The following is a 15,423-nucleotide window of genomic DNA, read 5'->3' on the forward strand; positions in this document are numbered from 1 at the left end:
AAAGCCGGCAATCCGACGCCGGCAAAAGGGCTGCACTAAAATCGCGTTTACTGATACCGAAAACGATCCGACGCGGCGAGGAGGGCGAGAAAACCCTCTGTCTCCGTTGTAAAACCCTAGCTGTCGCTCGGCGCGCGCGCGCGCGCTCTCCCTCTCTCTCACCCAAAACCCTAAGCGCCATGGCCGAGGCCGAGGGGGATGACCAAAACCTCGAGCCCCAGCACGATCCCCCGCCCCTCACGAAGCGAAAGCCCGTCTCCGATTGCGTCGAAGAAGGGGAGGAAGAGGAGGAGAGGGATACGAAGCTCCGGAAGCCGGACACCACTGCTCCTCTCCAAGAAGACGACGAGGATGACGACGACGACGGAGAGGATGGCGACTACGAGGAGGGCGCCAACGACGACGGTGAAGCGAGCGATCCCAATGGGCATGCCGAAGCCGATAAGGGGAAGGGCGTGGTAGCAGCGGTGGATAAGGGGAAGGGCAAGATGGTGGTGGAAGAGGAAGACGATGAGGACTCTGATAACAGTAACGATGACGGTAGTGGCGATGAGATGGCGGATGAGGGTGACGACGACAGTGATTTCGCGGATGATCCGCTCGCCGAGGTCGATCTCTCGAACATTCTCCCCTCGAGGACGCGGCAGCGAGCAGCCACGCAGCAAGGGATTCGTTTCGTTGCCGATCGAGATGGGGGTGACAGATGATTGAAGATTACCTGTGATGAGACGAAAGGGAGGTAACTTTGATGGAAAATTCCTGCTTTTGTTTTGGATTTCAGTGTTAATTGTGTCGTCTGGATTGGGAATTTAGCTATATTTAGGATTTTTGCCCGATTGGACGCAATGTAGAACAAAATCTTGATGATCAGAATGGGATCGCAAACAAGCAACCATTTTCCTAATAATCAAATGCACAAAAGGAAAGAATTTATCGTCAGATATGATGATGCTGAATGCAGTAGAATTAGATGGATGCTTTATGTTAGTCAATAGAAGAGGAAGGATATTTAAGCTCAAGTTTAGTTGTCATAAATTGATGGTCTGGGCATGATTCATGATTTCTGTATCTTATGGTTAATAGCTCTGAAATAATGTTCATTTATCTCCTAGCTGTTGGGTGGGAAATTTGTTATCAGCAATTTTAAAGCAGTTAGGACCTGAGAGCTTAGGAAGTATGGGAAGCTTATGAGACATGCAATGCATGATGGGGTTTAAACTTCTGAAAACTATTAAGAAAGGAGTGGAAGTAACCTACAAAAGTTTTGTATAATCCTTAGTTAATTATCCACTAGCTTGTGATGTTCAGTTCTCATGCAAGAGGCAACACACTGAGAATGGGTTCCATTTTGAACATGGCATTGATGGAATCAACTCGCCTCATACTCAGGGGAAATGATTTTAATAGGAACATATCTAGCAGGGAATTAAGAAAAATAAAATCTACAGAAGCTGATGCTCCTTTAGTTACTGTAATATTCCAAACCATCTCTGTTGCTTTCACATGTAGTTTAAAAGAGTTTCATCCCAGGCCTTGTGAACAGTTGCATCCAGAATCATCTCTTATATCATTCATATGATAGTCCAAGAATTTTATCCCAGGTCTAGAGAACAACTGTACCCAAAACTTAACAAACTAGGGATTAGTTGCGCTCAAATTCCTTGGGAAAGAGAGATTTATGATCATAAATTTCTAGGAGTTCTGTGACTAGTTGTATCAATAACAAGATTATTATAACTTGATATTGTTAGATATAGTTTCTGATATAGAGAGTTTCAAATACCACTGCCAGTTGACATATTTATGAGCATTTCTGAAGACTTGTTCAATCAGAAGTAAAAAAAAGAACAAATGAATATAACTTTAGCTAGATCTCATATCATGAACATTGTAGTTCATGAGCTGGAAGGGGGAAAAAGGTTGCATTAAAACTACATCCACATTATTGGAACAAAGCGGAGAGCAACCACTCCCGACGCTAGACCGAGAGATCGGCAGACCATTCAGAAACTAGCCATGTAGTCCGTAATCTGTGGGGATAGGTTGTATAAAAAAGTAAACCAACAACGAGTGAAACAGGAAGGAGTCAATATTCGCCCGCGAAGCCTTTTTTGATTGGATAACCATATTTTGGCGTGATTCACCTGTAACCCAGTAACCGAGGGAGCCGGCTGCAGCCGGGGTTCTCAAACGGCCTCTGTTTCACCCAAGAAATATTGTATTGAGATTGAGTGAACCATCAATCATTTGGAGCGTGAAGTACAATTAGATCAATTTATATTGGGGATCAATATTACGATTCGGGAACTCCGTACTTCAACACCCTTTTGAGAATTTTGGATGGTCAGGAGTGTAGACTCGATTTAAAGTACTCACGCGTATTCTTATATTAAATTGCCTCACTTTTATGTTGCCTGTGTTTCTCTGGAAATTATTGGTTTTTTCAGAACTCTTTTCTCCCCCCCCCCCCCCGAAAAAAAAAACCCACAAGGTAATGGGTTACGGATCAGGGGGTAACCCTCTCCAAATACCTCTTAAGTCTCTAGCCCCGCAAACCATGGTGTATGTGGGATTTGGGCCTACATCTTTGTTATGACCATCAAGAAATTTTTTTACTTGCTAGATAAACTTGCAGCTTCATGTTTCAATGACAGTTAATTAAATTTTTAGATGCAACAACTTCACTCATCATTTTCTCAATTATTGTTTTTCATTAGTTTGATATTGCTATATATTGTATTATTTTTGTCAAGTACTTCATATTGTCAGCATCTTATCTTTCTTTTCATATTTACATCATAGATTTTTTGCATATATACCCTCCTAAATATTGGAATTTGTGTGAATACCCTCCAAAAAATTGATATTTGCATGTATACCCTCATAAAATATTTGTTTTATGTCTATACCTTTTTTTTGGCATATGTACCTATGCCATCTAATGCCGTTAAAAAAATAATGGTTTAAATTAAAATAATTGAAATATCCTTAGTGGATATACATGCAAAAAGAAACATTATAAGGGTGTGCATGCACATAGCAACTTTGGTAGGGTATTCATGCAGTTTCACATATTTAGGTGGGTATACACGCAAAAGAATTTTTAGATTTTTTTTGCATGAATACCTGCCTAAATATTGGAATTTACTTGAATACCCTTCTAATTGAAATTTGCATGCATATCCTCACAAAACATTATTTTTGCATGAATATCTTTGACATAATGGTTCAGCTGACGCCATTGGACAAAATCTTATTTAAATTTTAATTATAATTATGAAATTATCTTTTTATCCCAAAAGTGGGTAATGGGTTAACAAGTCTCACTGGAAACTTATCTGACTCATCGAACTTTTCCTTTTCCCATGTGATCGCTCTTTTCCGTTCAAGATTGCCCTAACCCTTCTGCCTCCTCTAAAAAGTTTTTTCGATCTCTCTCGATCTCTCTTTTATTCCCCTATTCGAAATCAAATCCATTCTCTTGATTCTCTTCTCCCTCTTTTTCCTTCGCTGGAGTTCTTGCTGTTGGAATCCAAGTCCCTCTCATCACCACTGGAGTTTTTCCTTTATTGTATCATTTTTTATTTGAAGATGATCTGGTCCTACCTTTAACTCTATGGATTATTTTAAAGAAAAGTGTTGTGAGAGATTTGCAGGTTTATCTTTTAGCGTGTGAGATTTGCAACTTTTATAGTTTAGAGATGGAAAACTTCTCGTGTGTAGGCAGGTGGCTGATTTAAAATCGCTAAGACAAGATGGGTCCTATACGCTAGGTCTTTTCTTCTTCAGGAAATCAAAGTTTCAAAGAAAAGTGGCTTAAGGTATCCAATGTAAGGGGTGGCCTTGTACCACATGGGCAAGTTGTTTGTGAGTTTGAAGGGGTTTGAAGTTCTTCAATGGCTTTGCTCGGGAATGATTGATGTTGTTTCCACCCATGGGCACAGCACTGGTAAAGAAGCTTGATCATTGCAATCTATTATATCTTTAAGAGATTCTATTTCTTTCTATATTTTGATCCATGCCCTCACATACATCTATAACAATAAATATTACGAGCTGGCTTTCGATTAAATAAGATATAATGATAGTTATAAATAAAGAAGGATAAAGTAGAACAATCTCATGATTAGTGAAGAACTTTCATAACTCTCATTGTTATCTAATCGTCGAATCTATCTTTTTTCTAAGCTATGTTTTCACATAAAATATTGAGGAGCAGGCACTGGACTAATCCAAGTGTCAAAACAAGTTGAATAGACAAAAATGTTAGAATTTTTTTTCACATGCATCGCCTCCTAAATATGTGAAATTGTATGAATACTCTCGTAAAGTTGTTATTTGTATATATAACCTTATAGATGGTTTGATGCAGGACGGAAGTACGGATTGAAATACAGAGAGAAAGAGGAGAGGAAGAGGGGAAGAAGAAGAGAAGGAGGAGAAAAGGAGGAGGAAGAAGAAGACCAATTTTCATTCAATAATTCATTAAAAAAAAAATAACAAATGCATGCCCTATATATATATAGGGCCACCAAATAACAAATAAGTCCCAATAATAAAAACGATTCGAAAGAGGTCCTCACAAGACAATATGCAAACTAATCCTATCAAAATAAATAATAATAAAAGAAAAACATCAATCAATCCAGCCACAATGAAAGTGGCTGGACCGTCTTCCTGCGACGACCAGAATCCCGCAAAATAATCAGTCCAGTATTCGTGTCCGCACCAACTCCCCCCTGGTAAGAAGAAGGCGACCCCGACGAATGACTCTGGTAGTACTCCAAAAGATCTGGGTCAATGCGCTGTAACTCCGCACGGGTAATCCATGTAGTATCAGACTCCGGGCGTCCTCGCCAACGAACCAGAAAACGCTGAACACCCCCATCACTGGTAGAAACAGTCTGCTCATCTAAAATGGCATCAATATGTTCTTTTTGTGCTGGTGGTAAAGCTAGATTGGTCGGGGATGGGGTGGAATCAAGAAGAGGAGTATCATCAAGCTCAAGTGATGGCGGAGCGAAAAGATCAGTAGGAATAGAAAGGGGGCCCTTGTAAGCAACCAAATCCTCAATATTAAAAGTGGAGCTAATACCAAAATCAGAGAGAAGATCAAGAACGTAAGCATTAGTACCCACGCGTTGCAATACTCGAAAGGGCCCAGCACTACGAGCCTGCAGTTTCTTGACGGTTCCAGATGGAAACCGCTCAGGCCGAATACGTATCATCACATAATCCCCAGTTTGAAATGATTTATCTCGCTTATGAGAATCAGCTTGTAGCTTATATTGAGCATTACTCATATGAATGCGTTTGCTAATTTCCTGATGCAGATTATGAATGTGCTGTGCAAATGCATGTGCAGACTCAGAAATGCGAATATGGGGGGACATAGGTAGGAGATCTACAGGTTTGCGAGCTTTATAACCATGGACCACTTCGAATGGACTCATCCCGATAGATCTATTGACTGATGAATTATATGCAAATTGGGCGACAGGCAGAATAGAATCCCAGTTACGATTGTGATCCCCGACTAGACTACGCAGAAGGTTACCTAGACTTCGGTTGACGACTTCGGTTTGGCCATCGGTTTGAGGATGATAAGCCGTAGAAAATTTAAGTTTGGTGCCAACCAGATGCCACAAGGTTTTCCAAAAATAGCTCATGAAACGGACATCCCTATCGGAGACAATGGTTTTTGGTAAACCGTATAACTTAACAATCTCATCAAAAAATATCTTGGCTACTCGAGAGGCATCAGAAGTTTTGGAACAAGGAAGGAAGTGGGCCATTTTAGAAAAACGATCCACAACCACAAAAATGGAGTCATGTTTCCGAAATGTGCGAGGAAGGCCGAGTACGAAGTCGATACTAAGGTCAAGCCAAGGGCGATCTGGGACAGGTAACGGAGTGTATAGGCCAGTATTTTGTTTTTTGTGCTTAGCTAGTTGACACGTGCGACACTGTCCCACAATTTTAGCAACATCCCGTTTCAAACTTGGCCAAAAAAATTGACGTTCAACTTCTTCTATGGTCTTATCACGGCCAAAATGTCCAGAGAGACCACCGGCATGCACTTCCCATATCAAGAAATCGCGCACGGAAGTGCGCGGAATGCAGAGCTTGGAAGCTTTGAACAAGTACCCGTCTTGTAGATAAACACCATCAATCAAAGGTCCTTGTCCATCAGCAAGGGCATTATAGAGTTGGCCAAAATCTGGACAAGACAAGTAATCGAGCTTAAGTCTATCAAAACCGGTGATGGAAACAGACATGGCGGACAACAGAGTTACTCGACGACTTAACGCATCAGCAGCTTTGTTCGCAGCACCGGACATATGCTTGAGGACAAAAGTGTAATCCTGGAGGAACTGAACCCACTTGGCATGTCGATGATTAAGTTTTTTCTGGGAATTAAGAAAACGAAGTGCTTCATGGTCAGAATAGAGAACAAATTCATTAGGAAGGAGATAATGTCGCCAATACCGTAGGGCCTGGACTATGGCATAAAATTCCTTGTCATAGGTGGAATATCGTTGTCTAGCCTCATTCAGCTTTTCACTAAAATAGGCTATAGGATGACGTTCTTGACTAAGCACACCACCTATTCCCAAGCCAGATGCATCACATTCCACCTCAAAAACTTTGTTAAAATCAGGGAGTCGCATAACTGGCGCTTCCGTCATTTTTGTCTTAATGTCATTAAATGCTTTAGCGGCTGCGCGTGTCCACTGAAAATCACCTCGTTTAAGACAATCAGTGATAGGTGACATAAGTGTACTGAAGCCCTTAATGAAACGACGGTAAAATGTGGCCAGGCCGTGAAAACTACGGATGTCAGTAATATTCTTAGGTTCAGGCCATTCAACAATTGCGGTGATTTTCGCAGGATCAGCAGATAAACCTTCAGAGGAGACTATATACCCTAAGAAGTTTACGTGAGTAGTGAAAAATGAACACTTCTTAAGGTTAGCATAGAGGCGCTCGTTGCGTAAAGTCGTACAAACTTGCCTTAAATGGCCTAAATATTGCTCCTTAGTGTGACTATAAATAAGGATATCGTCAAAGTACACGACTAAAAATTTGCCCATAAAAGGTCGGAGTACTTGAGTCATCACTCGCATAAATGTACTTGGAGCGTTTGAGAGGCCGAAAGGCATTACCAGCCACTCATAGAGGCCATCTTTTGTCTTGAAGGCTGTCTTCCATTCATCTCCTGGACGAATCCGGATTTGATGGTAGCCACTTTTTAAGTCAATCTTGGAGAAAATCGAGGCACCTGCCATCATATCCAGCATATCGTCGAGCCGGGGAATAGGAAAACGGTATTTGACCGTGATTCTATTAATAGCCCGACTGTCTACACACATTCGCCAAGTCCCATCTTTTTTTGGAGTAAGAAGGGCAGGTACGGCACAAGGACTTAGACTCTCTCGAATAAATCCCTTTTGTAAAAGCTCGTTAATTTGCTTTAGGAGCTCTGCATGATCAGAAGGGTTCATCCGATAATGGGGCAGGTTAGGAAGGGTAGCTCCCGGGACTAGGTCAATGGCGTGCTGAATATCACGCAAAGGGGGTAAATGATCTGGAAGGTCTTCCGGAAAAACTTCTTTGAACTCCTCGAGAATAGCGAGGGATTCAGCCGATAATGTGCTGTTAAGATGGGGCTGAAGTTCTTTAACTAGTAGGGCAAACACCGGAGAGTCCTTAAAGACGTTCCTCTCAAATTCCGTGGGGTTAAGGATATGCAGTTCCTTCCCCTTTGATTTACTCTTGTCTGTACTCTTATTTAGCGTTTTGGGCCGTAAAGGATTAAGCTTAATCTTTTTACCCTGGAATACAAAGGAGCAAGAGTTAGTTCGACCGTAGATGGTGACATCGAGATCGAACAACCAAGGCCTACCTAATATCAGATGACCTACGTCCATTGGGAGTACGTCACACCAGACAGTGTCTTTATAAGAGAGGATTTGAATAGGTACAAGACACCGTTCCTTAATGTGAATGGACGACGTGTCGATCCAGGAGACCTTATAAGGGTGAGGTTGGGACACAGGGGTCAGACCCAAGCGGGCGACAATGCTGGAAGATATCGCATTAATGCAGCTCCCGCTATCAATGATAACTTTACAGTCTTTTTCGCCGCATTTAATGTAAGTGTGGAAAATTGAGGTTCGTCTCCAGTCATCAGTCTCTTTAGGCTGGGTAATTGCACACCTCACTACATTCACAGTGGATCGGTCAGCTTCGTGGGCAATTATCTGGGGAGTAGGTCGGATACAACCTAAAGTGTGTGGTTCTTCCTCAGTTTCGTCTTCGACATCGTGAATATCATCTAAATTAGGCTCATAAATTTGTTCCTCCAAATTATCTATGTCATCCGTCGGTTCATGTGTGTCAATAACTAGGGTCGGATTTGCACATTGGGAGGCAACGTGACCAAACCCTTGGCATTTAAAGCACTGAATTCGTGAGCTTGGTTTTGGAGGTTCACCTAAAATTCCTTTGCCTTTAATATCTCGGTTTTGGATAGGTGGAGAAGAAAAGGGTTTAGGAGGGACAGAACCGACTGGGGGTCTGGATCCAGATGGTTGGGTACTAGTGGGGACCCGCCTGGTGTCAGGGCGCCTAGCAAACATAGATTTGGAGAATTGTTCATAATTTTGCACAAATGTATAGGCTTGGTCTAAGGTGGACACTTCACGAAGGACAAGTTCTTTCCTAAGCTCATCATTTAGGCCTCGTCGAAATCGGCTCAAGATCATACGTTCATCTTCAGCTATATTACTACGCATCATAAATTCATCAAATTGGGCGATGTATTCAGTAGCTGTGCGACTACCTTGTCTTAAATTGTTCCATCGATCTAAGAGGTCAGATTGATAACTTAATGGAAGGTATTTTTTTTTTAATTTTTCTTTCATCTCTACCCAATCGGTAATAGCAGGTTGATGTCTCCTGGCTAACAGTTGTTCGGTGTTTTGCCAAAACAACTTGGCTCGACCAAGGAGTTTCATTCGAGCGAATCGGACCTTTTTCTCCTCCGACAGATTGTACCACTCAAAGAAGTGATCCATTTCGTGTAGCCAATCGGAGAAGACCTTCGGATCAAGACGACCATCGAAAGTGGGGGCTTCAACCCTAATGCCTCGCATTACATCTTCATCAGGGTCACGAGGCTCTCTAGATTCTACGGTATGTCGGTGAACTCTATCAACAGGAGGAATGGGACCAGGTCCTCTAGGGCGAGGGTAGGCATAATGGTGACCTGGAACAGACCTATGATCAAAGTTGCCCTGCCGAACCGAACCTTGTTGTTCTAGGATTTGTTCTAGGGTATCATCCTCATCAAGACCCGGTAAATGGGGAGTACTAACCTTTTGGGATTCAATAACCCTTTGAATTGAAGCCTCAATTGAATCGAGTCGAGCATTAACCTGGGTGGACATTGTGGTTAGGTCATGAATTTGGGCGTTGTTTGCTTGGACTTGGGCATTCGTATTTTGGACTTGAATATTAGTGTCATGGATAGCTTTTAATAGGGCTTCAATTTTGGAATCCATGTCTAGTGGAAACTCAAGATGAGATGCGACACGACCACTACGTAGATGCATAAAATGAATGACAAAATGTAGTAGCCGACCAACTATAAAGGTTCCTAAGTAGACCTAATGCATGAAATGAATTCACAATTGCAAAGTAGATGCTCAATATAAACTAAAACTACTCCCTAGCAAATAGTCATAGCAAACTGTAAATTACTATGAAGCGCAGGCCAACAAGTAATGCAGTCCAGTAGTACTAGGTTTTCGGACTATGCAAGATGGTACGGAGCCACGTATGTTTCCCCGAATTGATCTAGCTCCACAGTTAATATTAAAAGTGCTGCTACTAGGGTTTCTGTTTGTCTTGTGAACGTGTGTGAACGCGTGTATTTTGGATTTGTAGACGCAGTACCACGCACAAATTAAGAAAATTAATGCCAACTTAATTGAGCAAATTGAATCTGCAGGAAATGGGAGAACAGCGCTGACCTGGTCTGGAGAGAGACTCGTGCGCGCAGAAGAGACGTGGTCTACAGAGATGTAGAACAGAAGCTCGATGACGACCGGTGGCAGAGAAGGGGTCACTGAGACCTCCCGGAAAGGTGATCAGAGAAACTGATGGCGGCTTTGGTCGGGACAGTTCGTGATGGCTGATGGCGCGGTGACCGGCGATGGCAAGTTGTAGCAGCGGCGCGGCGGCGACTTAGCAGCGGCGAGCGGCAGTAAAGAAGGGCAGGGGCGGCGCGCAGCGCTGTGGTGCAGCAGCAGGCGTGGCAGCGGCGGTGGGGAGCGAGCGGGGAGCGCTGTCAGCAGTGGAAGGCAGACAGTTGCGGTGGTGGGAGGGCGGGATACGGTGGTGGAGGTGGGAGCCACTGTTGGCAGGGGAAGCGTCAGTGGCGGTCTGCGGTGATGGCTGTCAGAACCCGACGGCGGCGGTCTGCGGCGACGGCAACGCGGCGGCGCGGCGGTGGGAGCAGCCCGACGGCGCGGCGGTGCGGCAGTAAATAGCAGCGGCAAGCGGCGGTACGGAGGAGGCGTGAGCGGCGCGCGGCGCGGTGGTGCAAACAACGGAGATGGCGGCGGCGGTGGGACAAGGGCGGTGGCGCAGAGAGCAGTGGAAGGCCGCGGGAATGTTGGTGGTGGGACGAGAGGCGGAGGCGGCGAGAGGCGGTGATCGGAGATGAAGAAGAAGTTCGGGAGAATGAAGAAAGGGGAAAGGGAAGAGCACGTGCGTGACTTATGCGTCACGTGCAGCTTCTTTTTTTTTTCTTTTTTCTTTTTTTTTTTTTTTTTGAATCAAGTCGGGTTGCCGGGTTGTCGGGTTAACGGACCCAACCCACTAGGACAGTCCGACCCGCAAAATTTTTTTTTTTTTTTGAAATAATTCGGGTTAATGGATATCGGGTTAACGGGTCGAAACCTTACCCGCACTGTGGATCTTCTTCCACCTTCGACGAATCCGACGGTCGCGTTCGACGATTCCGACGGTCGCGCCTGATTTCGTGGCGGTGGTTGCGGGGAGGCGTTGCGCCGGTGGAGCGGGGTGCTGGTGCGGCAGTGAACGGGCGGCGATGTCCTTCACTTGGTCCGGCCACGGTCGGTGGCAGCAAGCTGCTGCCGAAACCCCCGGGGAAGCACGGCGGCGACCGAGGGCGAATCGGCGGCGCGGCGAAACGGATGCGGTGGGTGATGCTTGCACAGTGACTATCGGAGGAGAAATTGACGAAGAGGCCGGCTTATTTGCCTCCCGGGCTGCCTTGGGGTTTTCCGGCGACAGTGGCTTTCTTCACTGCGTGAGATCCGAGAGAAGGAGGGAAAGAAAGGGCGAGAGCGTCGGAGGCAGCGGCGGTGGGAAGAGAGGGCGGCGACGGCGTCTTGCGAAGGCGATCTGTGGATTGACGCCGGAAGACAGTCGACCGACGGGGGGTTTTGTTTTTCTCTTTCTTCTCGGTGGGTGAGGTGATGAACAGGGAAGAAACTAATGAAGAAAGGGAGCGACCCTTCTTCTTCGGAGTACGTGCCGTGCGACGACCTTCCGTGCGTTCCGGCGTTCGCGGTGCAAATGAACTAGCAAAGTACAGGTGAGGAAAAGGCCGAAAAGGAATCGGCGGGGGTCCGTCCATAAACTGGATCCTTCGACTTCAGCAACAGAGGCAAAGTCAGCCCTGCTCTGATATCAAAGCTGATGCAGGACGGAAGTACGGATTGAAATACAGAGAGAAAGAGGAGAGGAAGAGGGGAAGAAGAAGAGAAGGAGGAGAAAAGGAGGAGGAAGAAGAAGACCAATTTTCATTCAATAATTCATTAAAAAAAAAATAACAAATGCATGCCCTATATATATATAGGGCCACCAAATAACAAATAAGTCCCAATAATAAAAACGATTCGAAAGAGGTCCTCACAAGACAATATGCAAACTAATCCTATCAAAATAAATAATAATAAAAGAAAAACATCAATCAATCCAGCCACAATGAAAGTGGCTGGACCGTCTTCCTGCGACGACCAGAATCCCGCAAAATAATCAGTCCAGTATTCGTGTCCGCACCATGGTTTTTTGTGTGTCTATCTATTAAGAGTATTTTAGCCATTTCAATTTTAAAATGTGAATTTCTAAACAGCATCAGGTGGCGTGGGTACATATGCAAAAAAAAGAAGGATATATAAACAAAACAAGTATTTTATGAGGGTATACATGCAAATATCAATTTTTAGAGGGTATTCATTTAAATTTCAATATTTAGGAGGGTATGTAAGCAAAAATCCCTTACATTATTGAGTATTTATACTAAAAGCAGGATAAAAAATATTCTATTCTTTTTTTGATTTAGAAGGAAGTTAGTAAAATCTGTAAGATATTTTGACTGTGTAGAGAAAAGGAGCATCTTGTTACTCATTCTGAACCTTATGTCATAAAGAAGAAGTCCATGGCTTGTCAAAATTCTAGAATTTTTTTCTTTTCTAAATAATCTTGATTGGTTCCATGTATTTAACTTGATCTAGATTATGGATTTAATCAAAGCTCTCTCTCACTCTCGCACACACACAGAAAGAGAGACACCCCCCTCTATTTTTGAAATTTATAGTAGTCGGGCGTGTATTTAGTCTCACATTGGCTTTGCATTGGGTAGATCTTGGGTATTTATCTAGGGTCAAGGAACCTTAATAATACCTTTATGCTAGCCTTTTTGGGTAAGGTCCTGAGTTATGACAAATTGCAGCAAAGCGAACTTAGCTCATGACCTATGTGGACTATAAGATATTGCAACACAAGCCTATTTGGGTTGACTATGGGCTGATTATGGTGTTTATGGTCGGATTTATGATACTTGTGATTGGATTTAAATGGATTTAGATCCTTGCTTGACGAGGACGTCAGGGCTTAAGCAAGAGAAGTATGTGAGGACCCATGTGGATGTATGTTTGGTTCTATATTACTTATGCATTAGGTAGATCTTGGGTACTTATACAGGGTCAATAAATCTAAGTAATACATCTTGGCTAGCCTTTTTGGGTAAGATCCTGCTGGGGCCTGGGCTGTGACACATAACCATACTCATAACCAACTAGCCTTGTCCTAACTATTTAGATTGGCTTTATGAATTCTTGTTCATCTATATTCCAGCTTAATATTCGCTATAAAACCTTATTCACAGACTATTGCAAGCCTTTTCAATCTCCCCATTTCTAATCTAATTATAAAATTCAGATCCTCATGAAAATTAGATTTTCATGTTTGTTTTCGACAGCTTTGTAATAGTTTGATCTAAACCAGTAGAGATGAGAGAAAGATCGAAGATATAAAGGCACATGCTGGATCAATTGGGGATGCTATATTTTTAATAATCTTTCGCCGTGTTTCAGGAATTTAGGTGATGGTTTCTTTTTCCTTTCTTTTTCTTATCTGTATAGAACTATATGATTACCAACTCTTTCATTTTAATTATTTCAATCAGCAATTCCTAGAAAACAACTTCTAAACTCCATGAATTTCTAATTTAGGATGCATAAAATAATATTATTTTGGAATCATAATTGTCGAAACATAGCTTGTCAAGTTAATTAGATCTCCTAATTGCAGTTCTTCGTACCAGCTTAATTGGACAAAGCGGGCAAGCCAGCCTTAGGAGCTCCTATGCTAGTCCACTACTAATCGGATGACTGAAACCTAGTCCAACATATCTGCAGTTTGCGTGCAACATTATTATCTGGACTGGAAAGGTTCATTGACTGATAGAAAACAGGTGATGTTTTATATCAGTTTTTAAAGATTGGCTGGCAGATCCTTTACGTCAGTGCAGATCTCTCTGCAGAGATATATAGAGATATAGTTGACGTGTTTAACCATGGGGTTTTCCTGAACTATAATTAGTTTTTTCATGAGAGGGGCTTTTGGCCTTGTAATCTGTTATAATTTTTTTATTTTTCATGGTCTCTCAGCCAGTTGTCCCTTGATCTGACGTGGATATCATCTGTCTACAGTATACTCATGTATATTCTCTATCTTTTTTATCGAGTGTTAAACTTGATAGTGTAAAGACATAAAAGTGCATTGAAATATGGCTTTCTAATAAGGATAAGTCAACAGATACTGAGGTGGTAGTAAGAGTATTAAATATTTGAAGCCATTGATGCAAAGTTACTAAAGTCCTGAATGCAAACTTCTAGTTGTGGGGTGGTCCCTGGCTAAGAATAACTTGTATGGTAGCTTGTCTTACTTAGATATGCTATTCTATTCAATATGGTTTAGATACTGACATTGCTATGGTGTGGTGGGTTTGATACATGGAACAGAAATGGCTGTCTAGCCACTGTTATGGTGTTGAGTTCGTCAAAGCTACTGTGGTGTGTATTAGACCTCATGTGGTGATTAAATTTCCTTTTTCATGTAGATGGAGTACCATATTCTGATTTGATCGAGTGGTTCAAGTTCATGCATTTATACCGGTCAATGTTTCGTAAGTGTCTGTGTTAGTTGCTTAATTATTTGATTTTCCCTATGCAGGAAATTGAAGAGAAGGTGGCAGGTGACCTTGCTGGGTTGAGTTTCACAAAACATTAGGGGTTCTTTCCCTCTCAGGTGTTTGTGATTTCTCACATTTTTGTCACCATTCCTCTTTATTTGTCTGTGTGCTTATTAGCGTTCTGCCGCCTCTTTAGGAGACATATTGGGTGATCTTCCTGTTATATCACCCCCTCTCTGTGTATTAGTTATGTCACTTGAAGGCATCAAAGATTTTCAAGTTGGTTTAGTACACAGTAAGCTTTGATTTGTACATCTTTGCTTGAAGTTGTTGGAAGTGATCATTGGTGTTATCTATGTCTACATCTCTTCTATTTGTCTTCTAATGATTGTGGGCACATTTATGACTGCAGATAGAAAATGAGTTTGATACTAGGTGAAAAATAGAAAAGAGAATTTGGGAAAATAATGTTAAGAATAGAAATCATGGTTATCATATGAAGAAAATTCATTTTATCAGCCGATGATAGGTTTTTTCCTGCCTGCAAATTTTTGATCCAAACTGGTCCAGCATGCTGATTTGGTGATTGGTAACTATTGCAAAGTGCAAACATATGACAACTGATATCAAGGCAGAGCAATATATTATTACAGTCCTCATGACTGCTGCTTGTTCAAACAATAGTCAGTCAATTTCAGGCACCATCTTTTGGAAAAACGTACCTTTTGTGATAGAGAATGGTCAGAGATAACTATGTACAAAATATTGCTTGATGACTAGTGCCCAGTCTGTGATGATGGAGAACTGGAGGAAGGGACGAACGGTAGAGAGTTGGCAGCATTCGATATGCTCACTTTCTAGTTTTGTTTTTTTGCTTCTGATGTAAGATTTTGACATTGGTAAGATTGAAA

At 42.5% G+C, this 15,423-nt stretch overlaps 2 protein-coding genes across 5 annotated transcripts; one reads left to right on the forward strand and one right to left on the reverse strand.

Annotated features, from left to right (window-relative positions):
- Positions 1-14,868, forward strand: LOC103708075 (uncharacterized). 4 transcript variants are annotated; one of them, XR_015976956.1, is made up of 4 exons: positions 39-739; positions 13,298-13,420; positions 13,630-13,792; positions 14,554-14,868. XR_015976956.1 is itself a non-coding variant. In XM_039133421.2 (2 exons), exon 1 carries the CDS (start codon positions 180-182, stop codon positions 705-707), a length of 528 nt encoding a protein of 175 aa, XP_038989349.2. In that variant the 5' UTR covers positions 1-179; the 3' UTR covers positions 708-739; positions 14,554-14,868. The 4 variants fall into 4 exon arrangements, 2 of the variants coding, with proteins under 2 accessions (XP_038989349.2, XP_089786122.1); XR_005514747.2 differs by lacking the exon at positions 13,298-13,420 and having other exon boundaries at positions 34-739; XM_039133421.2 differs by lacking the exons at positions 13,298-13,420; positions 13,630-13,792 and having other exon boundaries at positions 1-739.
- LOC149753593 (uncharacterized) lies at positions 4,641-9,452 on the reverse strand. The gene is made up of 2 exons (XM_089930319.1): positions 6,105-9,452; positions 4,641-5,345 (listed from the first exon to the last, which is right to left on the reverse strand). The coding sequence occupies exons 1-2, from the start codon at positions 9,450-9,452 to the stop codon at positions 4,641-4,643; spliced, it is 4,053 nt and encodes a 1,350-aa protein (XP_089786445.1).
- Positions 14,869-15,423: the final 555 nt, after the last annotated feature.

The sequence above is a fragment of the Phoenix dactylifera genome, chromosome 4, assembly GCF_051530095.1.
Source record: "Phoenix dactylifera cultivar Ajwa chromosome 4, Ajwa_hap1_PhDact_Kaust_v1.1, whole genome shotgun sequence".
Taxonomy (NCBI): Eukaryota; Viridiplantae; Streptophyta; class Magnoliopsida; order Arecales; family Arecaceae; genus Phoenix; species Phoenix dactylifera.

Bases quoted from the DNA above. Each gene is read 5' to 3' on its own strand.
- LOC103708075 (XM_039133421.2), top strand. From the start codon at position 180: ATGGCCGAGGCCGAGGGGGATGACCAAAACCTCGAGCCCCAGCACGAT.
- LOC149753593 (XM_089930319.1), bottom strand. From the start codon at position 9,452: ATGTCCACCCAGGTTAATGCTCGACTCGATTCAATTGAGGCTTCAATT. The intron at 5,346-6,104 runs GTGCGCGATTTC...GCATTTGCACAG, and splicing joins TCTGCATTCCGCGCACTTCC to CACATTCATAATCTGCATCA.